General features: G+C 37.9%; 1 protein-coding gene across 5 annotated transcripts in view; it reads right to left on the bottom strand.

The window, feature by feature from the left end:
• Window positions 1–15000, bottom strand: part of ryr2a (ryanodine receptor 2a (cardiac)) — a 158197-nt gene that overhangs the window by 99164 nt on the left and 44033 nt on the right. For 4 of the 5 annotated variants that reach the window (XM_084135241.1, XM_084135242.1, XM_084135243.1 and 1 more), the window contains 6 exons: window positions 8086–8160; window positions 6656–6812; window positions 5246–5410; window positions 4305–4426; window positions 3586–3769; window positions 202–337 (listed from right to left, as the gene is read on the bottom strand). In XM_084135241.1, coding sequence (XP_083991367.1) covers window positions 202–337; window positions 3586–3769; window positions 4305–4426; window positions 5246–5410; window positions 6656–6812; window positions 8086–8160 — 839 coding nt within the window. Of the gene's footprint in view, window positions 1–201; window positions 338–3585; window positions 3770–4304; window positions 4444–5245; window positions 5411–6655; window positions 6813–8085; window positions 8161–15000 lie in introns of those variants that run through there. The other variant, XM_084135244.1, reaches the window with a different exon arrangement.

Genomic DNA, 15000 nt, shown 5'->3' with positions numbered 1-15000 from the left:
TGTCCACTCACTATTTGATCAAAAGTTCAGACATTTTTACACAAACAGAATTACAAATGCAGAATAATCATTATAATATTGTGAATACAGTCTGCCTCTCCTGAGCAGAAGAACACGGCTGAGACGCGTCTGAGCTCACGGGGTCACAGTCAGCAGGTTTACACCCAATATTGATGTATGCAGATGAAATATGGATCATACCGAGGAGCTCGTACAGGGAGTTCAGGATGGACTTCCAGGATTCTCCGGCTTCTTTACCGGCAACATCTGCAAAATGAGCCGCACTGCTGTAGACATGCAAGCGATCGATACACTCCAGCACCAGGTTGATCATTCCCTAGAGACACACACACACACACACACACACACATGAACTGCATGTGCTTCCTTCTTCACAGATCATGAGGCCGTTGAGCTTGCAGTTGAAATACAAACATCGTCTCAAACCTTTCTCCTGAAATCCCTCTGGAGAAATCTAAACAGCACACACCGAACAATCATACATTAATAATCTACAGCTATAACTGAGTCTGTGAGAAATATTTGAGGTCATATTTGTGGTTTGTCTGAGTTAAAGGGATAGTTCACTTTAAAATGAAAATTCTGTCATCATTTATTAACCCTCAAGTTGTTTCAAACCTACTTCCTACTATGGAAGTCAATGGTTCCAGTCAACTGTCTGGTTACTGACATTCTTCAAAATATCTTCCTTTGTGTTCAGCAGAAGAAAGAAACTCATACAGGTTTGAAACAACTTGAGGGTGATTATATGAGGTGAGTAGAATTTTCATTTTAAAGTGAACTATCCCTTTAACTAGTACTATTACTTTATGATTCTTCATGGACCCAACAGCAGAAATACTCCTCTGTTCCAAGTTAAATCAAGTATAACTGTGTGTGTGTTTGTGTCCTAATGTTCATCAGTTAATCTTTAGATATCATTCACAAAACACACTTTCCTAGTGCAGCTCAACACTTCTGAGATCTCTCTGAAACATCAGGAGACGTCCACGTCAATCAATCTGTGTTTTATTCTACATAAAGTGAAGTTATTCAGTGACCTCTGAATTAACAAGACAATTTAAACATTATTATTATTATTATTATTATTTATACTTTATTATTTCTCCAGAACAGAAGCCCAGAGATCATATCCTATTATGTTATAATATGTTAAGGTCTAATATATATCTCTTATGTAGTAGATGTAGTGTGAGCAGATTAGGGATGGAGATCTGCTTTGAGGTTTTATGGGTATTAGTGTCACAATAACAGAATCATCACAGATTTCTGATTTAACCCTCTGAGGTCGACAAACGCGCCGACGCGTTTTGCCGGATTTTCTCCACATTGTAGCACTATAAACTTAAATTACTCCATCATTTATGGTCATACAGAAAAAAGAAATATAAAAAAAGAATCTGTGATATTTCTCCTTTTGTATGTGTCCACTTACAATCAAATCAAAACATTGTGCTTTTGTAAAATAAAGAAAATAAACAGGGTGTGCGTTCTGCCTCTCCGTCGCGGTGAACTTTTTTTTCTTGAGCACGTCTATAAACTGAAACAAAACTCAGCGAATACTTGTCACACATTTATGAGCCATATACCTTTATAAACATTTAAGTGTGTACTTTTAAATGATCGGATTCAAAACGAAAACAAATATTCTCTGTTTAAGTAATTTGTATAAAACCAACAAGATGTCCAGCTTCTCAAACGCTTGCTCATTACAGTTAATTTGGCCACGCCTACTCGCGCAAAAGATATTCACATGCAAATCTCCACATGGAACGCGAACGCGCTCGTTACCTCAACAACAAAACACTTCACTTCACTTTTCGTCGAGTTTGAAAGACGTGCCTGAGCTTACATTGGATTTAGGCTACCTCAGAAGAAGAAGAACGCGATTTGAAGACAAGAAAGATAAGGTAAGAAATTCTTACATAGCCTAGTTTGTTATTGTTGCATAAATGTCACGTTGCAGCTGAACTGTTGCTAGATATATGGGGAATATTATAATATTTAGACCCGTGTTTACTGTGTTTGTGGATATCTGCTCAAACATAGATATGTTTATGGTAACCATAATGTTTTATATTTGAGAGTGATCGCGTTTGAATGTATCATATTTTGCAAGCGATCGCGTTTGAATGTATCATATTTTGCAAGCGATCGCGTTTGAATGTATCATATTTTGCAAGCGATCGCGTTTGAATGTATCATATGTGTTTACTGTGTTTGTGGATATCTGCTCAAACATAGATATGTTTATGGTAACCATAATGTTTTATATTTGAGAGTGATCGCGTTTGAATGTATCATATTTTGCAAGCGATCGCGTTTGAATGTATCATATTTTGGATGAAAGCAAAACGCACCAAAGGGCTTCATGTTTTTATTATTATCTCATTTCATATCATCATAACGGATGGAAACATTTGAAGTAACATGATAATCAATATATTTTTCTCTAGCTTCTTTTGGAAGATTTATAGGCTGCTATAGGTTATTTATTGTTATTATTATTTTATCCGCACTGCGCATATACCTTATGCCTACAAGGCACAACAAACCTGGTGTTCATTATATTATATATCGTTGGAAACGTGTGTGTGTGTGTATTCTGTGAATTTTAAAAAGGAATTTTAAAAAGCAATTTTAACCAGAAAAATCTAATATTTATTTCCAAAATCGTGCAGGCCTTTCTCTTGATATCAGTATGTTCACTTTTTTTTTTTTCAGGTCCCAGATGCCACTGAGGACTTCAACATTCACATGAGTCTCAGTACGTGAACATGGTAAAGTGAAAATCTTGGAAATGAAAGGTATGTACAATGTTTTTAGGAATGGCACAAAGGTCTCTGTCTTTGAAGTGCTTTTTTGGCATTTGTTGTGTATCTTTGGATTATGTTGTGTTGTAAATAAATCCAAACAATTTAAAAGCCATTATTTTTTAAATCTCCTCATTTACAGTATTGTGCAAGGTTGCTCAGAATGATAGGGGCCTGATAGCTCCTAATAGGGCCGTTAGGGGAGGTTCTTTGTCTTTCTCAGGTGAGAAAAGCTTACATATTAATGAGCTCTCGCATAAGGCTTTTTCACACAAAACACGTCGTAAAATTTTTAAATCAATATATTGTCTTATCTGAATGAGCAGTCAGGGTGATTTTCACATAGTTTTTCAGCAAATATTCTAGGCTACGTCATACAATTTTCAAAAGTCTTGTGAAGAAATAATCAGTATGGGTTTCATGGCCTTATTTCAGTGAGAATTTTTTTTTGTATTTTCAAAAACCACGCATAAATGTCATTATCTCAAAACTACAAACTTTTACATACATGCTGCTGATATATTATTGTAGCAGAGTTTGTGCTGAATACAGTGTAATTAGACTTTAGCCATGAAAATGTCACAAGTAACAGAAATAACCAGAAATGTCAGAGCATGTCAGAACACCTCCAGGGCCCAGAAAACAGCTCAGACCTCAGAGGGTTAAACGAAGCCCTCCGAGGCCGACGTTGACGTTGTGTGTGTTGTTGTGTGTGTTGTGTGTGTGTTGTGTGATCGGCTGGCCTCCGCACCTCCTCCTGGAACAGGTTCTGTCGGCTCTTGAGCGCCCGGAGCCGGTTCTGTTTGTCCTCGTGCTCCAGGTGCTCGTCGGGCGGATGAAAGTATCCGATCAGATCCTGAAGACTCAGACTGACCGACTCGATGGGCAGATCCAGGGAGGACGAGTTTCCCTTCTTACTCAGAGTGTCTAAACCCCTGAAGAAGAGGAGCGTTACTGATAAAACACTGTGTGTGTGTGGGTGTGTGAGTGAGTGAGTGAGTGAGTGAGTGTGTGTGTGTGTGAGTGAGTGAGTGAGTGTGTGTGTGTGTGAGTGAGTGAGTGAGTGAGTGAGTGTGTGAGTGAGTGTGTGAGTGAGTGAGTGAGTGAGTGTGTGAGTGAGTGTGTGAGTGAGTGAGTGAGTGAGTGTGTGTGTGTGAGTGAGTGAGTGAGTGAGTGAGTGAGTGAGTGAGTGAGTGAGTGTGTGTGTGTGTGTGAGTGAGTGAGTGAGTGTGTGTGTGTGTGAGTGAGTGAGTGAGTGAGTGAGTGTGTGAGTGAGTGTGTGAGTGAGTGAGTGAGTGAGTGTGTGAGTGAGTGTGTGAGTGAGTGAGTGAGTGAGTGTGTGTGTGTGAGTGAGTGAGTGAGTGAGTGAGTGAGTGAGTGAGTGAGAGTGTGTGTGTGTGTGTGAGTGAGTGAGTGAGTGAGTGAGTGAGTGAGTGAGTGAGTGTGTGTGTGAGTGTGTGTGTGTGTCACCTGATGAAGCGGTTGAACAGGAAAACCGTGCTGCGTATGACTCTAGCGGTGCGCGACTCCTCGTGTTGTGATCGTGACAGCGTCAATCCGTCATCCATGTGACCCTCATGATGCATGATGGCCTAAAACACACACACATCTGTGCATTACATTTATCATCCACACACACACACACACACACACACACGTGGTAGAGTGTATCTAATCATTAGGGTGTGAGAGTTAGACGCGTCTGTAATGAATCTCACTCAGAAGCAGCTCAAGGGCGTCACACACTGAACTCTCAGACACACACTTTCATCCTGGCAAACACTTTCATGTAAAACAGGCGATGGATTGAAATGATTGATTTAAACTGATTGTCACTATGGATTCTTAAATCCTAAGAATCGATCCTTTAGGCTGTGCTGTTTTCATTTGATGCGTGAACAAAACTTTATTAGACATTATCTGTAGCTCCTGCCATCCAATAATCACTAGAAGCTTTGATACATTTGATATGAAACGAAGTCCAGCTTTCAAATCCGGTCCGTTTTATCACTAAATACAGTCAATAAATTTGTGTTTGTGTGTGTTTAATGTGTGTGACAGATGAACCGATCATCTCTTCCTCTTCACTACTAGTTACAGCAGCAAATAAACATCAGTGAACATCAGAAGGAATGTCGAAAGACTTCCTGAAATCAATCATGTCTCATATGATCCATCAATCAGTGTTTCTACCGAGGAAAGACGTCAATAAAACTGCTTGAGAACAAAAATGTCACGCAATTTACCACAGAAAAGCCTTTCAGTGACCATAAACTCGATAGTTAGGCTAGAAAAATATATAATTAGGTCATACTTTTTTTATTATAATAAAAACTGCCTTATGTGCAATTTAAATGTTTGTATACACATCAGTTGTTAATTTTGCTGGTGAATGCCGGTGACGTCCTCACCTTCCTCTGGACGCCGCCCATGCGAGCACACTTGGCGTCCACAGACTGGTATGTGAGCCAGAGCCCGGCGTCCACGTGCTGGATGTAGCAGACCGAGTCTCCGTATTTAATGTCTGGGACGCCCATCCCATCCACCTCCTTCCTCAGGCCAAAGTCCAGCTTCTCCTGCAGGACAGGGAGCAGAGGATCATGGGTAAACACTCATGCTGACCTGAGAAGAGTTCAGCAAAAATATCCATTTAAAAGCTGAGTTCAATTCGACTTTAATAGCTCTCAACTCAGAGAGTTGAACTCAAGTGACAGGAAGACATCATAAGTCAAGTCGTATGTCTCTCTTTTCACACACACATACTTTCAAATCAGCTTTACAGAAAATCATCATGTTAATGTTTATAATCTTAATATTAGAGATGGATGATATAGTTACATTTTGAGATTTGATATATTAGTTCAACAGTGTAGCTCATCAAAATATCAATCGTTAGAATGAAAAAACATAAAAATGTGTATTAATTATGAACACAATTACGAATAATAAAAATGACATTTTAATACCTGATATGTAAAACACATTTCTGCTCATATTTCTCTAAACTCGTATCAATAGATCAATAGTGACAAAACACAGCCAATTAACAGACAACAATTATTCTTTCTTCAGTTATAATTCTCAATCCTAATACAAAATTGAAATTATGACATAGTCATATTTATGAGATGAAAAGTCAAAATTATGATATTCTAAGCCATAATTGTGACATATTACAGTGGTGGCCAAAATTATTAGAACACCTGACAGATCTGAAAATATTGACCTTTTTTTGCCTCCAAAACATGATTTCATTTCGTAATGTTCATGACACATGACACAGATGGTTGCTCTGAGCACAACAAATATCAGAGGAAGTGAGTCGTGCTGTTTTTATCCACCTTTAACTTTAATATTTGGTGTGTCCACTTTTGCAGTGATAACAGTGTCAATATATTTCCTCTTGGAAAATAACAACTAAACCTCTTAAATATACCAAGTGTTTTAATAAGTTTGGCCACCACTGTATGTTGATAATATTGATAAAGTCATAATTATTACATAAAAATTAAATTATGAGATTAAAGTCTAAATTCTGACAAAAAGTTTAAATTATGAGATAAAGTCGAAATTGACTTTTTATGTCATAATTTTGACTTTTCAACTTATAATAATGACTTGCATATCCTAAGTTTGACTTTTTGTCATAATTATGATTTACTAAAGCATGATTTTTTTCTTATGTGGCTTCCATTCAATCCCGTTTGCTTCCTGGCACAAATCCAATTCAAATTCAGGATCTTAATCTACATTCTCACTCATATGCAAATGAAGTGATCTGATAATGAGGCATTAGAAGCTCAGGTTATCGTCAGTCTCACTTTTGAGGAACGGAAGCAGAAAGCCGTGGATTTGATGTCCGCTTTCTCCTTGTCCATCAGCAGGAGCCCTTGATCGTCCATCATGCTGAGATATTTCCCCGTGGTCACGTGACGCAAGCGAAACGGCTGACCCCAGCGGATGTGACTGCCGCTCCACCTGCACACAGGTATATACAAACACACACACACATATATATATATACACACTCAAACCAAAAATGATTCCGACACTTTGAGCTGATCATGTTTTGCTGAAGTGTGTTTTCTTTAATTGCTAATGCTCTTTTTACACACAGACTGAACAAAATGAAGCATTGCTTGCTGATTGGTTGAGCTAAACTGGTATTATCTAATTGTGTAGTTAAATTTAACAGCTGACAGATATTCAACATAATTCATGTGTGAGACAGTCTAACAGAAGGACGGACAAAACCAGTCAAATATCAACTGAGTTCATAACTCTGAGTTCTGCTCATATTTTATTACCATTTTCTAAACTATAGCGAATAAACTGTGATAATGTGAGAAATGTTGAAGGTGTGTGAATAAATGTTGGTTTGACTGTATATATATATATAGCGCATGAGTCATATGTTCTGATACTTTCATGGTGAATTAATTTTGTGTTTTGGATCTGATAACTGTACTCTTCCAAGACAAACAGCGGCTCAAGGGATTCTTACAGGTTGGGCACAACATGAGTAGAATGACGTCTACGCAGCTTTGATGCTGATGATGAAGAAGCAGAAGTAGAACTGTGCTGGGCTCCTGCTCCAGAATCTGGCCCCAACCCCAAAATGCCACTTTTGATAAAACGCTTCCAACTTCAGCGTCCTCCGATTATTTTTAGTCAGACGTCCTGCAGTGTGTAATTAAAGGCTTCATGGGAACAAACGCTGCTTCTGCTGCCAGAAGGGTCAAACCTGAGACCCGATGACATCATCACTGCGGCATCATGGGCTCTTTCAGGGTCAAACATGAGTCTGTGCTCTACTTTATCAGTAAAGACCCATGAAATCAGAAATGTCACGTGCATTTTTAAAAGTGTGAATTAAAAATAGAACTAAATTGAAATCCTCATATTAGAGTGATTTCTGAAGGATCATGTGACACTGAAGACTGGAGTAATGATGCTGAACATTCAGCTTTGATCACAGGAATAAATTACACTTTACTATATATTCACATAGAAAACAGCTGATTTACAGTGGAATAATATAATGTTTTTACTGTATTTTTGATCAAATAGAAGAGACTCTTTAAAAATATCATAATTCTTCCACATGTTTGACTGGTAGTGTAAATAGTAAAAATGCAACCTAATGCATGTGATTCACTGATGCACTGAGTGATTCTGCTGAGCTGAACAGATCTCAGTGGAGAATAGAGATGAGCTCATGTCCAGATCAGGTGTTGAGGTGTTCACTCACGCGACTCGCAGCGTCTCCAGCCTCCACAGGGATCTGGCGTGGATGGACACGGCTCCACCCTCGTAATGCACCGTCCTGAAGAGACGAAAACACCACCACACACTGAATAACAGCTCTTCATATCAGACTATATTCGTCCACTTCTGCTTTAAACAGAATAATGAAAGCAGAATCACAAACGAAGCAGAGCTCTGAGCAAAATACTTCAAACTAGTCAAGTCCTCTTTATTTCTACAGCGCTTTATACAATAGAGATCATTTCAAAGCAGATTCACAGTAATAAACAGGAAAATAACAGAGTCAGTGATGCAAAACTCGTGTGTGTTAGTGGTGTGTGTCGTCAGATGTAATAATAGATCAGTCTCAGTGACAATTCAACACTTCAAAACATTATTTACCTTTATAATTAACAGCCATAATTGTTCAAATTGTCAAATTAATTATAATTTCAGATAAATTATTCAACTAAAGTATTTTATTTTGTTTTATTTTATTTTATGGATTCACACAATTTTATATAGCTGGAAAAAAGCCCTCATCAAAGGTAAAAATGCCCTTATGAGAGGGCATATATCATAAATATTATATAGCCCTTTATTTACACCAGTAATGACGTCACTTCCTGTGCAGCAAACAGCAAAGCACCAATCAAAACCCAGCACATTAAAACACTAATACTCTGTGTGAGATTCTTGAAGGCAGCTGGAGGGTGAGAAGCAGAGCTGAGACTGCAGACGTGCATCAGAACATGTGAGAACACACACACCGGTCGTGAAGACTTCATTCAGCACGATGCGTCCGCCTGACCTCAGACTGCAGAGGAACCACTGTCAGCGTCTGGGACATGATTATGGAAGTAAAATAATGTCAAATGTTTTTGAAACAAAAAGCCTGTTGAATTGCACTACTTGAAAAAAAATAGGCATTGCATTAACCATGCTTGCATTTTAATGCATTGTATTTTTAGGGCTTGCATTTTTATGGGCTGAAATTCAACATGGTTGAATATTTAAGCTGTGAATATTTCAATTAAAAACATTTCAAACACATTTTCATTATTAAAAATTCAATAATCCATATTCACCTTTCATATTTCACTTCCAAAATATTCAAACTGTTTAAAAATACAACCTATAATATTCAACAGGCAATTTTCAGTCCATTTTATTTCGCTTTGCAAATTCGCTTCCACAAATTCAGTGGTTCAAATTCGACAGTAAATTCAACAGAACTGCAGGAAAAGCAGTAGATTACCGAGATACTCTCCATCTGCTGTTAGTCAACCTCACCAGCAGGAGGTGCAAAAGCTCGTGTTGTTGACGAAGACCAGCAACAGTTAGAGCAAGCCATTCATTCATAAAACTCATTTAACAGCAATGCAAGTGTATTTGTGATTATTATGACGGCGGTTTTATGTTAAATTCAGTGTCTTCACGGTTACTTTTCCTGTGTAGCCTACAAGCATCTTTCTCTACCGTGAACGAGATTATAATGTTATTCCCCGATGCGGATATACAGATCCAATGTTACATTTTTGAGGTTGACATATATTTCTCTTGGTTGTTTAGTTGCCTTAACTTTATATTGTGGCGATGTGCTGCATGCAAGCTATTAGGGTTTCCCTCAATATTTAAGGATTCCCCTGCTGGACATATAAAACGCTTAACGTATAGCTTAATGGACTAATTACAGTGATATAAAAGACCAAACTCGCAGGCAAGCAGATTGACTCAGAATAACGCGCAAAGTTTAATGCTGAGCGTTTCCCAGTGATAAAGTTGGCTTGATGTTGGACATTCGCACATTTAGGGACCGTCTCTAAAGTGTATACGACTTTGGTATACACGTTTCTAACTTCAATTTGAATAGAACGACTTACAGTCATAAAACCAACTGTAAAGTGTTCATGTAGTGTCAGGCATAATGCGCACCCTTTGGATTTTTGATATTTATTCAAATAAATTAAAGTTTGCTATTGAAGTTAGAAACGTGTATGCCAATGTTTTATGAAACTTTTGAGACGGTCCCTAAATGTGCGAATGTCCAATGTCAAGCCAATTTTACATTTATTAGGCTACATTTAGTCATTTATTTAGCAGACGCTTTTATCCAAAGCGATTTACAGTTAAACTAACAATAGGAGGACAACAATATGCAAGTGCTATGACTCTTCCCAGTTTAAGCTAATGCAATACACGTGCATAGCCTACTATACTATACTATATATATATATATATATATATATATATATATATATATATATATATATATATATACTGTAGAGAGAGAGAGAGAGAGAGAAAAGAGAAGAGAAAAGAGAAGAGAAAGTGTTAGTATTGATCAAGTGTTGATTTTATGCCAGTATATCACGAAACGCTCTGCATGAAACTTTGCGCGTTACGTTCATATTCTTAGTCCATCTAGCCTATATAGTAGCCTACAGCCTACATCCCCAATAAGGTGCGAGTTTGGTCTTTTATATCACTGTATTAGTCCATAAACTACGTTAAGCGTTTTGTCCCGACAGAAGGGGAATCCTCGAGTGTGAGGTATTGAGGGAAACCGATTATAATCCTGTTCATGTAGAGAAAGCTGATAACATGTAGGCTACACAGGGAAAGTAACAACGAAGTTATTGAATGAAACATAAACACAGCTTTTGTGTGTTTATCATCTTTTCCGCATATACTGACACAGATAATAATTTTCATTTTATGAATGAATGGCTTGCTCTAACTGTTGCTGGTCTTCGTCAACAACACGAGCTTTTGCACCACCTGCTGGTGAGGTTGACTAACAGCAGATGGAGAGTATCTCGGTAATCTACTGCTTTTCCTGCAGTTCCGTTGAATTTACTGTCGAATTTGAACCACTGAATTTGTGGAAGCGAATTTGCAAAGCGAAATAAAATGGACCGAAAATTGCCTGTTGAATATTATAGGTTGTATTTTTAAACAGTTTGAATATTTTGGAAGTGAAATATGAAAGGTGAATATGGATTATTGAATTTTTAATAATGAAAATGTGTTTGAAATGTTTTTAATTGAAATATTCACAGCTTAAATATTCAACCATGTTGAATTTCAGCCCATAAAAATGCAAGCCCTAAAAATACAATGCATTAAAATGCAAGCATGGTTAATGCAATGCCTATTTTTTTTCAAGTAGTGCAATTCAACAGGCTTTTTGTTTCAAAAACATTTGACATTATTTTACTTCCATACATGATGTGCACTGGGAGCGTTTCTGCTCCATCTACTGCTGCTTTACACACCAGTGAGAGAAACACACACACACCTCCACACATCCCACGATGCAGCGCTCCCCAACAACATGCTTGCGTAACACTCATGCAACAACTCTTATTCGAGTTAAAAGAGACGGATGGATAAAAGCTTCTTTGAATTCATCATGCATTCAAAAGCAGACGTGACTCGCTCAAGGCCGCCAGTGCCGAGAGACACAGTTAAAGAGAAAATCAAGACTTCTTATATGTGAAGCTGAGGTGCTTATGTAACCGGTCCTCCTCGAACCGGCGCTAACAAGCACGCTAAAGTCATCAGTCTCTACAGCGTCAGTCGCTAGCGTGCCTCTTGTGATCAGGGGAGTGAGGTTTACATGCACAGCTCTTGTTAGCTTTAGGAGCAGTGTTGGGGAAACTCATTACAAGTAACTTGAGTTACGTAATCAGATTACTTTTAAAAGTAACGCATTACCATTTCAATTTACAACAAAATATCAAGTTACTTTTTCAAATAAGTACGCTAGTTACTTTTTCACATCTATTGAGTGACAGCTCTCCTGTCCCCATGTTGAGAGAAATAAAGTGAGGAGGCGCATGTGTGTGTGTGTGTGTAAACATGATGGTTGTTCTAGTTCTAGACTAAAGCCCAATTTATACTTCTGCATCAAACTCACGCCGTAGCTGGGTCGTAGGCTGTGTGTAACGCGCGTACCCTGACGCGCACCTCTGCAAAAATCAGTTCTACGCGGACGCAAGCGCTGTGATTGGTCTGCTAGGACCCCTCCCTCGGGTTTCACATGCTCCCTCTTCATGTCAACGCGGACAACGACGCAGAAGTATAAATGAACGCGTAGCCTACAGCGTAGAGGCTCCGGCGTAGGTCCGACGCAGAACTATAAATCAGCCTTAAATGTGAACATGAATTTACTCATCTCACTTGCACGAAAACATTCAGTATTCCTCTAAATGAATAGAAACAGTAAAATACAATATCAAAATTTTACACAAAATTTTTTCAATTAACTATATTAAATTACACAAATATACTTTATGTATTTAATCTCACTTTATTAACCAATGTCTTTGCTGCTGACCTTCAATGATCTAATTCAACCATACTAATAAGCAAATTACTGAAAGGTTTGTTTGAGCGGCGCCCTCTACTGTACTGGAGTAAATATGCATTATCTGCAGCCTGAAGCTTATTCACTTCACTTTTGGTGTGAAAGGGCCTTAACATTTGCCAAAAATGGATATTTTTTTGTTGTTATTAAAAAACAAGCAAGCAAGCCCAGCCCAGGTGAGGAAAAGTAACACAAAAGTAATGTAACGCAATTAGTCACTTTTTTGGGGAGTAACGCAATATTGTAATGCATTACTTTTAAAAGTAACTTTCCTCAACACTGTTTATGGGGGATTGTTCTGGATCTCAATCTCTCAATGAACTGAAACAGTTCTTTCTGGGTTGAGTAGTTTGCTGTAGAGAGAAGAACAGGATAACACATTTATATCCGTCTGATGTCCCAGAGAGGACAGGTGTTTCTGTAATTACAGCAGCACACATACAATCACACGAGATCTCATTCTGTCTCATATAACCTCACCACGAGACCCGAGAGACTCTCATCCGAGCCTCTGTTTCTACTGAAGAACGAGTGAACGTCCTACTTCAGCATCGGCAGAACCAGCACTGCGATACCACAGAAGACACTCGAGGAACATGTCGAAGGCCTCATACTCTGCATCTCATCTCCCTCTTATAATGCTAGTCAAGGCTGGATTATTTTCCTATTTCTGCTCTACAACATCAGGATGATCAAACTCCTCATTCTGCATATTAGATACTTTTATTTTGATCCTCTTTGATTTGATTTAGATTTCCAGATATGAGGACAAATGTATATGCAGATCCAGTGTTGTGGTAACGCATTACAAGTAACGTGCATTACTTAATCAGATTACTTTTTCATGTAACGAGTAAAGAGTAAAGTAATGCATTAAAACTAAGGTGCCGTACGTGATCAGATTACTTTTTTGATATAGCGAGTAAAGTAATGCATTACTTTATAAATGTATTCATTAATATATGAGTTACTGCTTAACCCTCTGAGGTCGACAAACGCGCGGGCGCGTTTTGCTGGATTTTCTCCACATTGTAGCACTATAAACTTAAATTTCTTCGTCATTTATGGTCATACAGAAAAAAGAAATATAAAAAAAGAATCTGTGATATTTCTACTTTTGTATGTGTCCACTTACAATCAAATCAAAACATTGTGCTTTTGTAAAATAAAGAAAATAGACAGGGTGTGCGTTCTGCCTCTCCGTCGCGGTGAACTTTTTTTTCTTGAGCACGTCTATAAACTGAAACAAAACTCAGCGAATACTTGTCACACATTTATGAGCCATACACCTTTATAAACATTTAAGTGTGTACTTTTAAATGATCGGATTCAAAACGAAAACAAATATTCTCTGTTTAAGTAATTTGTATAAAACCAACAAGATGTCCAGCTTCTCAAACGCTTCCTAATTATTTTTTAATTTACCACGCCTACTCGCGCAAAAGATATTCACATGCAAATCTCCACATGGAACGCGATCGCGCTCGTTACCTCAACAACAAAACACTTCACTTCACTTTTCGTCGAGTTTGAAAGACGTGCCTGAGCTTACATTGGATTTACATCAGAAGAAGAAGAACCCGATTTGAAGACAAGAAAGATAAGGTAAGAAATTATATACTTACATATTAGTTTGCTATTGTTGCATAAATTTCACATTGCAGTTGAACTGTTGCTAGATATATGGTGAATATTATAATATTTAGACCCGTGTTTACTGTTACTGTGTTTGTGGATATCTGCTCAAACGTAGATATGTATATGGTAACCATAATGTTTTATATTTGAGCGCGATCGCGTTTGAATGTATCATATTTTGGATCGTGATTGCGTTTGAATGTATCATATTTTGGATCGTGATCGCGTTTGAATGTATCATATTTTGCAGCGCGATCGCGTTTGAATGTATCATATTTTGCAGCGCGATCGCATTTGAATGTATCATATTTTGGATCGTGATGACGTTTGAATGTATCATATTTTATCCAGCACTGCGCATAGCTTATGCCTACAAGGCACAACAAACCTGGTGTTCACTGTTCATTATATTATATATTGTTGGAAACATTTGTGTGTGTGTGTGTGTATTCTGTGAATTTTAAAAAGCAATTTTAACCAGAAAAATCTAAAATTTATTCCCAAAATCGTGCAGGCCTTTCTCTTGATGTCAGTATGTTCACTTTTTTTTTTCAGGGCCCAGATGCCACTGAGGACTACAGTGAACATGAACATGGTAAAGTGAAAATCAAACACCTTGGAAATGAAAGGTATGTACAATGTTTTTAGGAATGGCACAAAGGTCTCTGTCTTTGGATCATTGTTTTCAATAAGTGCTTTTTTGGCATTTGCTGTGTGTATCTTTGGACTATGTTGTGTTGTAAATAAATCCAAACAATTTAAAAGCCATTCTTTTTTTAAATCTCCTCATTTACAGTATTGTGCATGGTTGCTCAGAATGATAGGGGCCTGATAGCTCCTAATAGGGCCGTTAGGGGAGGGTCTTTGTCTTTCTCAGGTGAGAAAAGCTTACATATTAATGAGCTCTCG

The sequence above is a fragment of the Abramis brama genome (genome assembly GCF_963993115.1).
Source record: "Abramis brama genome assembly, chromosome: 14".
NCBI classification, from domain to species: Eukaryota; Metazoa; Chordata; class Actinopteri; order Cypriniformes; family Leuciscidae; genus Abramis; species Abramis brama.
This window is presented reverse-complemented; position numbering and strand designations above follow the sequence as displayed.